Source organism: Solanum lycopersicum, chromosome 5, assembly GCF_036512215.1.
Source record: "Solanum lycopersicum chromosome 5, SLM_r2.1".
Classification (NCBI taxonomy): Eukaryota; Viridiplantae; Streptophyta; class Magnoliopsida; order Solanales; family Solanaceae; genus Solanum; species Solanum lycopersicum.
Window position 1 is genome coordinate 7,019,195 of NC_090804.1, and position 16,893 is coordinate 7,036,087.

At 36.7% G+C, this 16,893-nt stretch overlaps 3 protein-coding genes across 4 annotated transcripts; 1 reads left to right on the plus strand and 2 right to left on the minus strand.

Moving 5' to 3' along the window:
- Positions 1-1,540: 1,540 nt before the first annotated feature.
- LOC138348472 (uncharacterized) lies at positions 1,541-3,796 on the minus strand. The gene is made up of 4 exons (XM_069297671.1): positions 3,715-3,796; positions 2,500-3,218; positions 1,952-2,292; positions 1,541-1,545 (listed from the first exon to the last, which is right to left on the minus strand). The coding sequence occupies exons 2-4, from the start codon at positions 3,216-3,218 to the stop codon at positions 1,541-1,543; spliced, it is 1,065 nt and encodes a 354-aa protein (XP_069153772.1). The 5' UTR covers positions 3,715-3,796.
- Positions 3,797-5,797: 2,001 nt separating this feature from the next.
- On the plus strand, positions 5,798-10,897 carry LOC101245058 (protein DETOXIFICATION 29-like). Its single transcript, XM_010322631.4, has 8 exons — positions 5,798-6,149; positions 6,223-6,418; positions 6,490-6,835; positions 8,280-8,366; positions 9,865-9,921; positions 10,035-10,392; positions 10,470-10,556; positions 10,630-10,897. Exons 1-8 carry the CDS (start codon positions 5,847-5,849, stop codon positions 10,708-10,710), a joined length of 1,515 nt encoding a protein of 504 aa, XP_010320933.1. The 5' UTR covers positions 5,798-5,846; the 3' UTR covers positions 10,711-10,897.
- A 159-nt stretch (positions 10,898-11,056) lies between these two features.
- Positions 11,057-16,889, minus strand: LOC101267023 (uncharacterized). 2 transcript variants are annotated; one of them, XM_004239079.5, is made up of 4 exons: positions 15,979-16,889; positions 14,217-14,369; positions 13,921-14,126; positions 11,057-11,418 (listed from the first exon to the last, which is right to left on the minus strand). In XM_004239079.5, the coding sequence occupies exons 1-4, from the start codon at positions 16,471-16,473 to the stop codon at positions 11,211-11,213; spliced, it is 1,062 nt and encodes a 353-aa protein (XP_004239127.1). In that variant the 5' UTR covers positions 16,474-16,889; the 3' UTR covers positions 11,057-11,210. The 2 variants fall into 2 exon arrangements, with proteins under 2 accessions (XP_004239127.1, XP_069153978.1); XM_069297877.1 differs by having other exon boundaries at positions 11,380-11,571.
- Between the last annotated feature and the right edge of the window lie 4 nt (positions 16,890-16,893).

Genomic DNA, 16,893 nt, shown 5'->3' on the forward strand with positions numbered 1-16,893 from the left:
CCATGCAAATAATGATGCCATAACTTAAGTACAAATACCACAGCCGCCAACTCTAGATCATGAGTAGGGTAGTTCTTCTCATGGGACTTCAATTGCCTAGAAGCATAAGCAATCACTTTCCCCTTCTGCATCAACACACCACCCAATCCAACTCCTGAAGCATCACAATACACTGTAAAGTCTACACCCTCCTCAGGTAGAGTCAACACATGAGCTGAAGTCAATAAAGTCTTGAGTTTTTGAAAGCTCTGCTCACACTCGTCAGACCACTGAAAACGCACATCCTGTCGAGTCAATCTAGTTAATGGAGCTGCAATAGTAGAGAAACTCTGAACAAATCGTCGATAATAGCCTGCCAATCCCACAAAACTCCTAATCTCAGTAGGTGAAGTAGGTCGCGTCCAGCCTCTAACTGCCTCAATCTTGGCCGGATCTACTCTAATACCCTCCTTGGACACCACGTGTCCCAAGAATGTCACAGAAGTAAGCCAGAACTCACACTTTGAGAACTTGGCATACAACTTCTCTTCTCTCAACCTATGAAGTACAATCCTCAGGTGTTGGACATGGTCCTCCTCAGTCTTAGAGTAAACCAAGATGTCATCGATGAAAACAATCACAAAAGAATCAAGGTATGGTCGAAACACCCCATTCATCAACTCCATGAATGCTGCAGGGGCATTAGTCAATCCGAAGGACATCACTAGAAACTCATAATGCCCATACCGGGTCCGAAAAGCTGTCTTAGGGATATCTGATGCCCTAATCTTCAACTGATGATACCCAGACCTCAAATCAATCTTAGAGAACAATGATGCTCCCTGTAACTGATCAAATAAGTCATCAATACGTGAAAGAGGATACTTATTCTTAACTGTTACCTTGTTCAACTGTCTGTAATCAATACACATTCTCATAGTCCCATCTTTCTTCTTCACAAACAATACAAGGGCACCCCAAGGTGATACACTAGGGCGAATAAAACCCTTACTCAATAAATCTTGCAACTGATCCTTCAATTCTTTCAACTCTGCTGGGGTCATACGATATGGAGGTATAGAAATAGGCTTAGTGCCCGGCTCCAAATCAATAGCAAAATCGATATCCCTATCGGGAGGAACACCTGGAAGATCAGAAGGAAATACATCGAGAAACTCCTGAACCACAGGAACAGAGTCCATGGAAGGTGGTTCAACACTAGTATCCCGAATAAAAGCTAAGTAAGACAAACACCCCCTCTCCACCAATCTCTGAGCACGGATAAAAGAGATGACCTTTCTAGGATAAGAACCACTAACACTCTTCCACTCAACCCTCGGAACAACAGGCATTGCTAAAGTCACAGTCTTAGTATTACAATCAAGGACAACATGATAACGATAAAGCCAATCCATACCCAAGATAATATCAAAGTCCACCATCCCCAGAATGATTAAATCTACCCAAGTGTCATACCCAGCCAAAGAAACAAGACAGGATCGATACGCTCGATCCACTACTAAGGGCTTACCCACGGGTGTAGAAACACGAATAGGTACAGTCATGCTATCACATATCATATCAAATTTAGCAGCAAAATACGTAGACACATAAGAGAATGTAGAACCTGGATCAAACAACACAGACGCAGGTCGATGGCATACTGGGATGATACCTGTAATAACAACATCAGAGGTCTCTGCCTCAGGTCTCCCGGGGAAAGCATAGCAGTGGCCTCCTCGTCCACCTCCATCCTGGGTGGTACCTCTACCCCCACTCTGTTGAGCTGCAACACCACTACTAGAAACTCTATCACCTCTACCTGACTGAACTCTGCCACGACCTCTACCCTGTGGTGCTGGTGGTCTAGTCTGGAATGAAGAATTAGGTCGAGGCCCACCACGACCCCTTTGTGAAGTACACTGCCGCATTAGATGATCGGGATCTCCACAAGTAAAACAAAATCTCTGACCTGGGAACTGTTGTGTGGACCCTGAAAACCCACTATAATTTCCTCGCCCTGTAGGTCGTTGTTGTGAACCGTACGAGCTCTGACTCGAGCTATAAGAACCCCTAGATGTCTGTCCACCCTCAAATGTCGGCATAGATGCATGAATAGGTCCCCGCTGCTGAAAAGAACCACTCACTCTCTGTGATCCCCTACCTCCAGATGAGGCACCATGAAACTGTCCTGATATACGGGCCCTTTTAGGGTCCCCAAACTCCTCTCTCTCCATTAATTCTGCCTCTTTGGCGGCGCTCACAATGGACTGAAAAGAAGTCCCCTCCCTAGATGTCTGAAACACAGCTGACCTGATAGAGAAAGTCAATCCCCTCACAAATTTGCGGATCCTCTCTGTCTCATTTGGAATAATGGCCAACGCATGCCTAGACAACTGGCAAAAACGCGCCTCATACTCTGTAACCGATAAACCATCCTGTCTCAGACTCTCAAACCTCAAGCGACTCTCCTCTCTCACGCTCCATGGGATAAAACGATCTTGGAATGCACTAGCAAACTGCTCCCAAGTCACTGGAGGAGATCCAACTGGCAAAACCCCCAAATAAGTCCTCCACCAGTCTCTCACCGATCCACGAAGCTGGAGTGTAGCATATCTAACCCCATGTGACTCAGCTAATCCAACCACCTCTAGTAACTCTCGGCAGGTAGTTAGAAACTCATGAGCGTCCTCGCTCTTCCCACCCTGAAACTGAGGTGTGTCCATCTTTTGAAATCTCTCATACCTACGCTGCTCATCCTCTGTCAGAACAGCCATCGATGCAACTTGACCCCCAACTTCTGGTGCAATATCATTATGAACCGCGGGATCTACTGGTAGTTGCCCCACCGCATCCTGAGCAACCGGAGCTTGTTGCTGCTCTTGGGTCTGAGCCCCCTCTCTAGTACGAGAGTCATGTGGTGTGGTAGTTGCACCACCACCCTGAGAAAAGCCCTCTAGCACACTTAACACCCTCAATAGCGTATCCTGAAGCAAAGGTGTGACTACGGGATCTGGAGGAACCTGGTCCTCTCTGTCATCAATATGAGGTTCGGTAGAGACCTCTCTAGCACTACCTCTCAATGGTGCTGCTCCACGTCCATGACCTCTGGCTACTGTCGTACTACTAGCACGACCTCTAGCTCGAGATCTACCCCTACCCCTAGCTGGGGCCTCAACAACTGCCTCGGGAAGTGTCTCCCCTCTACCACCAGTAACATTAGTTCTAGTCCTCGTCATCTGTCAAAAGAGTATACAACAACTCAGTACTAAAGAAGGTGACTACGCACGATGAGAAAGAATGAACAAAAAGAAGTTTCCTAGTAATCCTCGTAGCCTCTCAGAGATAAGTACAGACGTCTCCGTACTGATCCTTGAGACTCTGCGTAGACTCGGCTTGTATACACATGAGACCTATGAACCTGGGGCTCTGATACCATTTTGTCACGACCTAAAAAAATGGGTGTGATGGCACTCGTCTAATCCCATCAAGACAAGTCAGCCTAAAGCCCAATATCTAACAAAATGCAGAAGTAAATGACAATCCAACTACAATTCCTATTATGAAACCAAGTCATATTAATTCAATCCCCAAAATCTGGTTGTCACGTGCACAAGCCTCTAATGTAAATATTAGAATTGAAATAAAATAGAAGTCTAACATGAAGTTGTCTTTCAAGTAAAAACAAAGTCATAAACTGGAGTAGGAAAGTTCGCTGATATGACAAGCAGCTACCTCACAATCCTCCACAAGATGCCTCGGAAACGAAAAGAATGACAGGTATCACGAAGATCCAGGCTCGTATCCTACAAAAATTTGTAGAAGCAAGGGGTGAGTACCAAACCACGCGGTACCCAACAAGCAAACCTCTAAACACAAGTTAAGTGAACAAAATACGGACACTTCTTACACCATATCTAAACCTCCACGCTACAGTCTAATAGTTTACAGTTTACCAAACACACAACTCAATAACCATACTCTATCAGTTTACATATTCTCAATAACAACTCAATATTCAACAGTCACAAGCTTCACAGAGAAACACTCACAAGATCAACAAAACACGTGTTCAAGTTCATCAATAATAAAATGTGTAATGCCATGAGATGCAATGTCAAGTATAGTGATGCATGTCTTCCCTAACGATACACACCCGCTGTCTCTCAGTCCGGGACCCATGGGGGACATATCTGTCCATGCATCTGTCGCGGTGCACGACACGACCCTCGATAAATAGTAACCTTCGCGGCGCGCGATACGTCCCTCGAAATATAATATCCATCGCGGCGCGCGATACGACCCTCGAAAATAGTACATCATCCTCTTACCACAACCATGTCTCAGATACAATGCAAATGACATGCTCAAATGAAAAGGAGGAGATAACCATTTGATAACAAGGCACAATTTACAACAAGAAATACAACACCAACAAATAAACATCAAGTCTCCAAATCATTCTCAACATCACACAAGGAAATACACGAATTTCGTACGCTTAACAAGAGTTTAGAAATCCACTTGCCTTAGCCAATTGAATAATTACTCTTGGACTTGAGCCTTCCCTTTCCGTTGAGCTTCCGAACCAATGGAATCTATTCAACCATATATGCGTAATAAGGTTTCAGAACTAACAACACCCACATTATTATATTTTTAACTTTGACCTTTAAATTCAATCAATTTTATGACCAAGTTCATAATTCTTAATGCCAACTCACATTTCAACTATCATATTTTTCAATTAATACAACCTTAATAGTTTTCATATAATATAATATACCAATATTTAATTTTCTTGACTCATTACATAAAAAAAATAAAGCTACACTACATGTAGCTCTCACGCTAAAACGGAAAAATTATGGACACACTGCTTCAGTCATGCATTGTATCCTTATGCATATATTTACTAATATAGTACTTCTTAATGCTTCTCAATTATATCCTCATAATCATGTCATCATTGGCTATCCATTATTTGGCCAACTATCATGCCAAATCCCTACTTAAAATTGATCCAAAAGAGGCAGATTATGCTAATCAAATCTGGGGGGAAAAATAAATAAATCTAATATACCATTCATTCATTCAAAACTCAAATATTTCAACCTTTTTCAAATCCACATTGTAATACTAATATAATTTCTATCATCACTTTATGAAAAGAATAAAATATAATTTTCCTTAATTCAATCAAATCCACACTAATATGCCAACTTTGAAAATTCATTCAATCCTATTTAATACAAATCAGTAACATTGCATATATACGATAATAAGATAAAGCAGGCACAAATTGAAAAGATTCGCTTACCTTTCGGTCGAATCTCCGTTGCCGAGGTTGCACGAATGTTATTCTAGGGTAGTTTTCTTTTCCTCTTATTTCTTTAAATAATAATTATAGTAAAAGTACTAAATTTCACCAATTTATATTTTCATATATGAGGGACAACTAGTATAGGATTTTAAATAAATTATCACTTTAACTCACTAACTATCTGTTAATTCAAGTTAAGTGAATATTCAAAATTTCCAAAAATGACCTTCTGGGTTATTACAATAATGGCATGAATGAGTTTTTTCTTTAACGGTAATGGCATAAATGAGCCAAACTTTTAACTGATGACATAAACGAGCCTTTTCTGAAAGTTCGATGACATATTTAAGCTTTTTCCCTTTAAAAAATGACGTTATTATGGGACCCATGAATCAACTTATCAAAAATATTGGCCATGTGACTCATATAGTAATAAAAACTTTCTTGAGTAACCCCTACCTTCTCATTTATTAATATATGGCAACAATTGCCATTTCTAAATTCTAACACCTAGAGTGAACACACAAATAATAATATAGCAACGATGGAAAATGATAGTATAGTACCACTTCTAACATCAAAAGTGAACAATCACTCCAATGGTTCTTCATTCAAACCAGATTCATATGATATCGAAGTAATCAATGGAGTTAAAGATTTAATTCGACAATTTTCAGCAGAATCGAAAAAACTATGGTACCTTGCTGCTCCAGCCATTTTCACTTCCATTTGCCAATACTCCATTGGTGCCATAACTCAAATATTTGCTGGTCATGTTGGTACCATTCAACTTGCTGCTGTCTCCATTGAAAACTCTGTTATCGCTGGCTTTGCTTTTGGCGTTATGGTACGTTTTATTTATGACATCTTTCTGATGTAATAACTATTAGTTCTGAACGCCACACTTATTGTGATTTTAGTTGGGAATGGGAAGTGCGTTGGAGACACTATGTGGACAAGCGTTTGGAGCAAAACAATTAGACATGTTAGGAACTTACATGCAACGATCTTGGATAATCCTCATCGCAACGTCACTAATCCTAATGTTGCCTTATATTTTTGCCACGTCACTTCTTAGACTCATCGGTCAAACTTCAGATATATCGAAATGGGCAGGTATAAGGCTGATATTGTAAGATAGAATTTTATTATGTGTGAATACTATACTGAATTCTTCTGTAAAATAGGTACATTTGCTGTGTGGATGATTCCACAATTATTCGCGTATGCACTAAACTTTCCAATACAAATATTCTTGCAAGCACAGAGCAAGATCATGGTGATGGCTGTCATAGCGGCGGTTGGACTTATTGGACACACATTGTTTAGTTGGCTATTTATGCTCAAGTTAGGGTGGGGACTGGTGGGAGCCGCGGTGGTGCTGAACGGTTCGTGGTGGTTCGTAGTGGTGGCTAAGTTGTTGTACATATTTAGTGGGGCTTGTGGAGAAGCTTGGTCTGGATTTTCTATAAAGGCTTTTCAAAATCTTTGGGAATTTGTTAAATTATCCTTTGCATCTGCTGTAATGCTCTGGTGAGTTTCTTTGGTTTGAATTAATTATTATTTGCATTTTATTTCATTGTCTCATTATGAATAATGAAACGTAACACAAACTTTCATGTAGATATTATATCATATAGTATGCTATCAATAATGCATCTTCAGTTATTATTGTTTCACTAGACTCAAAACATTAATTCGTTAATTATTAATGTGAGAGTGAACATTGGGTGATGTGAAGAAAGATGAAACAATTTAATAAGTTGGAAATAATTTATATATGCACATGTTCTGTAATAATGTACACTAGATCCATAGTTTTCATTTAATATTTCTATTCAATGGCCAAATAAATGAGGTTGCTGCACTGAGAGAAAAAAAAAAAAGTTGATCGTAATAAAACATTTAGTATTTTATTAAAAACACTTATAAACTCAGCATGTATTATTATTTTTATTTTCAAATTATTGGTATTCTTTAAAATACTCATTTATTTGATTAATTGAATTTAAAGATATTTCGATCTCGCAATATGAGTGAAATATATTTATTTTTCGTCAAGTTTAGGGGTGTTTTGAACACTCCTTTTTGCTTTTGTTAAGAGCCCCATGCTTCTGCAAGAGTTTGAAGACCACTTGTTATGTCATGTGGCAGATCGAAGGTGTATTTAAGTTTAGTTAATCAAATAGATGAATGTTTTTAAGGCTATCAATTATTAGAGAACATAATAATAATTTACGTCAAGATCGCAAATATTTTCTATCCTTTCTTTTTTATTTTATTTTATATACGTGTCTAAACTGTTACTTCATTTATATCAAAAACATATCTCACTGTTGATTTAGCTTTACACTTGTGTTTTAATCAAGAAAAAATATTTTAAACCAACTCAGAGGTAAGATGTGTATTAATATAATAAGGAGAGTACTAGTTTAGGTCGATAGACATAACAATATCTAGTAGTTAAAATAAGCACCATTTGTGCAGAGTGTTGTGCATCTCAAAACCTATTTAGGGTTTCGAAATCTTGTGCAGATATATTACTAATTTTATTTTGTCAACGAAGATTCTAGATAAAAATGTGGTTTACTAAAAGATACTTCTATTTTCCGCAAAACTAGGTATATATAGTATTGTCTCTTTCATATTCACCAATTTGCTATAGGTCACAGAGGCGGAGTTAGGTGGGGGATCGTGGATTTGAACAAATCCAATAGCTTTTTCATAGATTTTGTATTTATATTTTATTTTAAAATAATATATATATATATATTAACTTATGAATCTCTTAATAATTAATTATAAACTCAATGATAATGAAATAAAAATCTCTTTCGAACCCAATATCAGCCTTCTATAGATCATCTTACGTTTAAATCTCAAAAATAAAATCGCTTTCGATAGAATGTGCCTTACCTGGCAACTTGTATGATAAAGTAATTAATGAAGATATAAATGTGATGATTTAATATTGCAGCTTAGAGATATGGTACTTTATGGCACTAATTCTAGTGGCTGGATATCTCAAAAATGCTGAAGTGGCCGTCGATGCAATTTCTATTTGGTCAGTTCACTAATTTTTTTAATGTGATACTGACATTATTTTATTTAATTTAGTACGAATCTTTAGGCTTCTGATAACATCTTTTTCTATTCAATTTTAATATTTGATTGACTATAGTAATAAGTAGGATACCCTAACTGGATCGTATATATATATTTATAATGAAAAGTACAACTGTTAATTTTATATATTGTTTATATGTGTTGTGTGCAACTCCGTCCTTTCATAATTGTTTAGCAGGTATACTAAAATTAGATGTTTAAAATTAATTAATAATTTAAATAATTAAAAAATAATTAATTATTATTTTTCAATTCTGCTCTTAATAATTACTTTATTTTGTTCAATTAAAAAATTATATAGACTTTTGATATTCTAGCTATAATAGGGTTATATTAGTTAAATTACACCTTGTATTAAATTTTCTTTAAGGAAAGTGCATGTCCTTACTCTGACAAACAATTGTGAACGGAGGGAGTATTTTCAAGTAGCAATAAGGATTGTGATATAGCGTAAGTAATTTTTTCTCTCAACAATTTTAGTTCTATTAGATTTAAACAGTCACTCTTGTTAGGAACGTTTTTTCTTTCAAATTAACATAATGAGATTTTCGATGTGAATCCGGATAGTGATGGCCCTAATATGGATTTTGACATCGGGTGAAAAACTAAAAAGAAAATACATTTTTGGAAAAAAAAAAACTTTTAACTGAGCATTACAAGATTTATAAAGATATTTTTATCTGCTACACCACTTGCCCCCTTATAATTAAAAAAAATGAACCCATATTTTCATAAATTATCTTTTTTTTTAGTCCGTTTTGTATATGTTTTGAAATATTTAGGAAAAAGGCAATAAATTCTTATTTTGTGATTATGATTTCCATTTTTAAAAAAATTACAAACTGATTGAGGGTGATTCGTGATGTTTATCATCACAAATTCAAATTTTAATGGGTGAATTAAAGTGAAAAACTAAAAGCTTGGGTTATAAAAGCTTAAAAACTCACAAATATATTTTAATTTATTGAAATTTTTGATAAATTAACTATTGAGGTTCGTTATAGATGTCATTTGAAGTTGTGTTTTAAAAGTTAAAGTTATTTAGTAATTTTCGTGGGTTGAAGTTTGTAAGAGATGGAATTCATTTTATTTTTTTTTGGTTATAATTTCATATAATAGAATAGAAGTATGCACAATACACCTCTTATATACAATTAATTTATACATCGTATACAATTAATCCGTAAAGTATTAAAATATACTATCATATAATCTTATATACCGAATATACAAACATTGTTGAAAAAATCATTATATGAGTGTGAACTAAATTTATGAGTAAGTGCAATTTATCACGTTAGGCTATATAGTATTGAAAGAAACCTCATCTATAGTTATTTTTAGGTTATTTTATACATACATGTTATCTATCAGTGTATAAAAGTTAAAAGTATTATCTTTCATTTTTTAAGAATAATATCATCATTTAATTGTAGTATGAATATCCAAGGCTGGACATTCATGGTTGCACTTGGATTTAATGCTGCAATAAGGTAATCTTATTACTAAATTATAAGAGTTAAGTAAATCGTCAATCTTTGAACCATGTGATATGGTAGAGTTTTCTAATCTACACAACCTTATGTGATTATGTTAAATCGTACAGCGTAAGGGTGTCAAATGAACTAGGAGCAGGACATCCAAGAAGCGCGAAATTCTCAGTAATAGTAGCCTCCATCACTTCTCTTTTATTCGGAATGTTCCTGGCAATGGTGCTTCTTGTTTGTCGGAGTTGGTATCCTCTATTGTTTTCAAACAATGAACGAGTACAACATGTTGTGTATGAGCTCTCACCTATCTTAGCTGCCACCATTGTTGTTAGCAGTCTTCAACCTACTCTTTCAGGGGTGGCTATTGGTGCTGGATGGCAAGCTTATGTTGCATATGTAAACATAGTTTGTTACTATTTGTTTGGTATTCCAATAGGTCTCATACTTGGCTTCATCCTTGACACTGGTGTTAAGGTACTCAATTTTGTTTGTCTTCACTTGATTATTTTGCAAGACATTATATTATTATATTTATACATGAAATTTTGTAGGGAATTTGGTATGGGATGCTTGCAGGTACAACTGTTCAAACTGGTGTGTTGATCATGATGATTCTTCGAACTAATTGGAACAAGGAGGTAAGGCTTACATCAAGAATCAAATGTTCAGAATTGTGGTAATTATCTTACAAATAACTTGTTTGTGATGCAGGCTTCCCTTGCTGGAGACAGGATAAAACTATGGGGAGGAGACTCTAAGGTCAAAGAAAATGGTGAAAACCTTATTAACTGACTGCAGACGAGATCGATATCAATACTCTTTGTTTAGTTTGTATGCCACAAAAGCTGTGTGTGTTAGAGAGAGAGCAATTATATATACGTAGCGTATTCTAGTCTCTAAGGCTTGAAAAAGATGAGAAGATTACCTGGGGCATGTGTTGGTTGAGACATGAATAAGATGAGTAAATTCCTCTCTTCAACGCTGTCTGCACAAGGATGACATAAACAAATCGAGAATGTTCTCTACATATTTACAGTAACTCTGCCAAAAAGAATCAACTGGTTTCACAATGGATACTTACTTGTACTCTCAGACGTTGTCCAAGAAATGACTGTAAACAAATGCAAAATGCAGAGAATAGCAGAATTGATATTTGCTAATTATATTAAACAAAGGGTAGAAATATACAACAGGAATTTATAATGGTAATACACACTGAGCCTATACATATACTTAGCAATAAAGAATAGAAAGCTAAACAACAAACATCTTTACAAGTATATATATGCGCTTCATTTTGGCAAAAAGAGTGCAGCTCCAACCAAGGCTATCCATATTGTTAAAATTGCCCAGAATGATTGGCTTTTCTCCAGACCAACTGGGGGCTTCCAGACCAGAAAGTCGCCCACCCAGTCCCTGCTTGATGGAAGCTGATTTGTTGTAGACCGACTTTGTCTTTCATCTTGGTCCTTCTTTTTGTCGGTCCATGATCCAGCATAACTAGACAAAAAAAGGAAGGGAAATTAGTGCTGATCTTCACGATGCTTGAAATCACTCAACCACAGGAAGCATGAGTACCTTAAAAGAATTACTTCGTAAAAATGTTATCGTGAATAAGGAGTAGTCCCTTAAGTTGTGAAAAGAAGCAAACACCTAATATTAAGTAAAGAAGAAGAAAATAATGTCACCCATATTTTATACATTTTATATGTTAAGTCGATATGCTGAAAACTCCACACTGATGTGTTGGAACCGCTGAAGAATATTACACCATACTGTGACATCATGTACTATACACATGTCATTCAATTATCATTAATCTTCTCACATGGTTAAATGAGTCTAAATGAGCTTCATTCAATCAATTTCCAACTTCAGAAGGTCTGTCTCTAATACAACTAACTAGATTACCCAAGAAGTAACAAGTTCAGTCCCTTAGAAAGGTCTTTCTATCTCATACCCCTTAAAGTTAGGACATTACAAGTTGAGAATCGAGTTCACATTAGAAGGTACCGTCAACCATGAAACCAAATACTTCAAATTGACAAAAGAAAAAGTAAAGAAGGGATGGGGGTGGGACGGGGGGACAAAGAGAAATTGAGCCCAATAATTTATTCATAGAGAGCCTCATCACAAGAAAAGTTCTCACGTGATCTTTTAATCATCTGAAGTCACATTCCTAATCAGTAGACCTCTGCAATCCACTTCCATAGAGAAATTTGCATTTGTTAATAAAACAGGGAAGAGAGGGAGCATACTGTAATAGTATGTTAAAAAAAGCTAAAAACCTGTTCAAAATGCAAACGTTTTCTATCAGAAAGATCTATGTGAAGCTGAGAGGCAAGTTTGTGAAGATGACAGGGAATCAGGAAGAAGACTTGTCAGTCTAACCCAAGGAACCCCAAAATGGATCTTAATGCTCAGGCTGGCTGCTCATCGAAGTCTCTACCACTAGAGACAGACTAGCTCACTGGAGTGTTGTTGATAACCTGTATTGTCCCTTGTGTAGCTGCAAATGGAAGTATCTCTCACCTTTTCCTTGAATGCGAGTATATCTGCTAATATATGGAGTAATATTCTTCAATAGCAGGGGATACAGAGGCAAATGCTGCTTTGGCAGGAAGAGTTGCAGTGTGCAGCAGTAAATTGCAAGGGAGAGAGTTCAGCTGCTGAAGTGTATAGAATGGCAACGGCTTGTTCATTATAGTATGTTTGGCAGAGAGGAATATGAGAATCTTCCAGGGAAAGCAGAGGACTGTGGCGCAATAGTCAGGATGATTATCCAAGAAGTTATCTTTAGGGGAACCTTGAAGGCTAAACTAGCTAAGAAGATCAAAAGCTTGAACTTCTATCCTAGCAGAATCTACTATATGGACGATACGATAGTTTAGCAGTATTCTCGTAGTTTCTTTTCCTCCGATTTCTGGTTCTACCTATTGTTTTTGTGTTATCACAATACTTTTCTGTTGTTAAATGCAACATAAGGCTTTCCCTATTATTTGCTATGCCTTCTTTACATTTGGAAGGGAAAAAAATCAAACTACTTTGACATGCATTGCTTGAGTCGAGGGTCTTTCCGGTACGGTCTCTCTACCTCCACAAGGTAGGGAAAAGGCATGTACACTCTACCCACCTGTCGGATTTTATCAGGTATGCTGTTGTTGAACTATATTGCTCAAACTCTTCAAAACTTTTTAGAGGTACAAGTCAGATCCTCCAAAACTAGTGCATTTTTGGAGGATCCGACATGGGGGCGGCAATATTTTTGAAGAGTCTGAGCAACATAGGTTGTTGATGTACTATAGATAGAGGAGCGCATGGACCATTGGAAGAGTAGCTTACAACTGATGTTGGAGCCATTTTGCTCAGCTTCAATTAGTTTGAAGTGCTTTTTGACTCTGTGTTGTAATATTCCAATTGGTAAATATAATTTATTTTACTTACCCAAAAGCAAAAGATAATTTCAATTATTCAACTTTCCTGCTACATCTATGCTATAACCAATAGATATCATGGCGGCATATACTACAAATTTTCCAATAATCCATGGATGCTAAAAGTAGCACACAAATAACAGTGGTGTAGTAGTCAATTTGCTTGACTATTTCACCACATACCTGTACTACCTCCAACCATTACATACAAGTATAAGGTAACTTCGCCCAATGCTTATCAAGGCTTCAGCAGATCAGACGAAATTACCTAGATTTTTTCGTCTCTGCTGGAAGTTGAACCATGGTTTTTAAAGTTCACACCCACTTCATTTACCACTTAAGTACACTCTTGGGTAAAGAACTTTAATTAGATTACTGTTACAATTATATTGATGCCAGCTAGTAACTTTATGCTCAAGTCATTATCGTATTAAAACGACGAATCACAAACGTAACATATTGATTGCCCCAGGTACTTGCATGTCATGCCCACTGCATAGAAGCAAGTAATTGGTACTGTTTTATTTAGCTAACATACACAATATAATATTAGATGAATGGGACTTACCTATCATAGCTAGAACCAATAAGCGGTATAGTAACCATTTCTTCTTGAGATATCTTCAACTTAGGTGCTTGCAATATATAACGAAGCTCTGCAGCTTGACGTCGAATGCTGATGCTGGGATGTTTCCTTTCTAGTTGCTTATACAAATCAATGCAGTCTGAATGGCGGTTATTAGCTTCATAAGCCATAGCAAGCCATATTTGTATCTGAAAGTTCAATTTGCAAATGCTAATAGTCTTAAAAAAAAAATTAGCACATTTTGTGTGTGGTTACTCAGGACATAGCTTGCCACTAACCTCTCCACCAAACAAGGTTGGTCTCGGAATGATAGTAAGAGCACCTTCAAGGAACTCTATTGCACGTCCATACATGCCCTTCCCATAAGCCTTCTGGCCCAAATCGAACATTAATTGAGCAGTTTTTCTGCGTTCCGATTGTTCCTGTGCCACCTAAATTTCAAACTAGAGTTAAAACGATGATTTTGAGACTAAAGGATCTGAAATTTTTCATCAGACCAATTTTTAGCCAAGTAATTTGGAAAACATTTTCACCCTTACTAACTCATCACAATAAAGCTTCATCACATAAAGCAAGTTGTTTGGTAAAGCGTATTAGCAAAAATAATGCATGCATTAAGTCTGTGTATTAGTGATACCTTGTTTGTTACATTTTTTCATGTTATGTATAACTAATGCTTGCATTAGTTTTCCACTCTATTGTGTACAAAGGTGTATATTACTAATACCATGAATTTCTAGGTATTTGCAATGTAGGGTTTTTAGTGCATGCACTAGCATGGTTAAAGACCTTATTTTGCCCATTAAAATCTTTTTTACATCTTAATCTTTTCAACCATAATTGTGAAGGGTATCTTTGTAGTAAATATTTTATACAATGTATGCTATTAATAATTCACCAAACCACCAACATGGGTTGTGGTGCATTGGTGGAGTGTTTCATCCTTAATCAGAGGTCCCTCGATATGGAGAAAACCTTTTGGGAGTGTCACCCCCGAATGTACCCCTGCAGAGCGCGATTCGGATTTAGACGGAGCTCCAACATGGGCTCCAGACACAGGGTGGGAAACTAAAAAAAATATAAAATACACCAAACCAAACAATGCATAAGAAATCATCTATGTTTAATTAATGCAAACATTACTAATACATTCTATTTACAGTTTTACACTCTACCAAACCACCTATGTAGGCATGCAAAAGAAATAAATGCAATAACAGTTTTAAGGATATTTTGCAGCATATTTCTACCATCACTACAGCTGTTCGAGAGTGTCTTGCTTGCAAATACTCATATTATTCAAATAAGAAAACCATTTCCAACTAGTGGAAAATAGGAAATTACCCACGATAGTTTCCTTTCATTTGCTCACCAACTAGTGGCTACCACGATTCAAACTGAAATTACTACTCCATCCATCCTAGAATAAGCGTCACTTTAGCACAAACATTTTTCAATACATCTCACCTTAGGAATTCAACATAAAAAATAGTATGTTTTTCCAACTATACCCTTGTAGTAAAGAACTACTCACTAATAGTCCTCAATTATCAAGAAATATCTAATAAATTGGGTTAACTTAGTAAACTATACCTTCTGTTTATTATATTATATTTCTTAATGGACATGAAATGAGCTAAAGTAACACTAATTTTGGAACAAAAGGAGTACTTAACAGTCACCAAATCCAAAATTTGAACCCGAGTACAGTTTCGAAAGTGATGCTATAACAGCAGTTAGTTAAACATAGATGAAAGTGTACACCGGAAAAGGCCATGTTCAGAGCTAGGTGCATCAGCTTTTTATCTCCAAGAGCTAATACGTAAAACAAGTAATTATACTGCGAAGATGTAAAGCATAGTATGGTGCAACTTTCAAGTTCCTTTGGTTCATCTTCTCGTCTAGATGGGCGAGAAGTAGGAGATACGAAACCTATGATTGGTGGTGTGCACAAACTAGCCCAAACACTATCATTACAAATAAATAAGGCATGGATTGTTATAACATCAATAATAATACAGGCAACGATAAAGGCATCACCTTTTCGAGCTCCCTTCGAACTCTTTCACGTTTCTCCTCCTCAGTTTCTTCACTGATTTCATCTTCTTCACCATACTCCTCATCAACACGATTCTGCAATTCCTCAGCTTTTTTCTCCAATTCCTTCATTTCCTCTAGCTCCTTAACTCTCCTCTTCATTTCTTTCTCCCAATCGAACTCTTCTCCTCCTCCTTCTCCACCTTCTCCTTCATCTTCAACACCATTTCCATTCTCATCATCACTTGAATTCTCATAATCAACCGCACCCACTTTCGAATTCGCTTTACCCCGAAAACCCACTTTCGGATTAACTCTTTCTCTTTCATTTTCAAACCCACTAGAAATATACATGCTCTGATTCTGACATGGGTCTTTCTTCACAAAAAAATTCAACAGAACATCCCTCGTTTTCCGATCTGGTAACACTACAGCACGTGGAGTAGTCACGTGAGTTCCGTCAAGCAATAGTGCTATGTTTCCGACTACTACCGCCATCTCCGATTACTATTCAAATGAGTGAAGGAGGAAAACAGAGTTGGAATTTCAAATTGAGAAGAGTAGATATTTAGCATATCAGTGATGAAATGACGAAAAAGACCATCTTTTTGTGGTTTTGTGATGCTAAGTTAGCTGTAAATAGTGAGAAATTGTGTGGGTATTAATGGGTGCAAGAAAAATGGAGACGTGGCCCATCATTTATAACCAGAGCCGTGTGGCAGTGAGTGCAAATCTTTTGTCACGGCGTGAGATTTTCCGTTCTCCACCGTCGATGTGGCGGAGGAAAACACCATCGACGGCAGAGAATGAAACACGATGAACCATCAAACACTAATCCAAAATTTTTGTTTTTATTACTTAAAATTAAAAGCCTGACTTAATTATATTGTCAAAATGAATTAAAAAAATAACTTAAAT

What these genes read in the sequence shown, in the direction of transcription:
- LOC138348472 (XM_069297671.1), bottom strand. Translation starts at nt 3,218, where the DNA reads ATGACGAGGACTAGAACTAATGTTACTGGTGGTAGAGGGGAGACACTT. An exon ending in CCTCCAGTGACTTGGGAGCA is followed by an intron (nt 2,293 to 2,499) that starts GTTTGCTAGTGC and finishes TTTCTCTATCAG; the next exon opens with GTCAGCTGTGTTTCAGACAT.
- LOC101245058 (XM_010322631.4), top strand. Translation starts at nt 5,847, where the DNA reads ATGGAAAATGATAGTATAGTACCACTTCTAACATCAAAAGTGAACAAT. An exon ending in GCTTTGCTTTTGGCGTTATG is followed by an intron (nt 6,150 to 6,222) that starts GTACGTTTTATT and finishes TTGTGATTTTAG; the next exon opens with TTGGGAATGGGAAGTGCGTT. An exon ending in GAACTAATTGGAACAAGGAG is followed by an intron (nt 10,557 to 10,629) that starts GTAAGGCTTACA and finishes TTTGTGATGCAG; the next exon opens with GCTTCCCTTGCTGGAGACAG.
- LOC101267023 (XM_004239079.5), bottom strand. Translation starts at nt 16,473, where the DNA reads ATGGCGGTAGTAGTCGGAAACATAGCACTATTGCTTGACGGAACTCAC. An exon ending in CAACCTTGTTTGGTGGAGAG is followed by an intron (nt 14,127 to 14,216) that starts GTTAGTGGCAAG and finishes TTGAACTTTCAG; the next exon opens with ATACAAATATGGCTTGCTAT. An exon ending in ATTGGTTCTAGCTATGATAG is followed by an intron (nt 11,419 to 13,920) that starts GTAAGTCCCATT and finishes TTTTTTGTCTAG; the next exon opens with TTATGCTGGATCATGGACCG.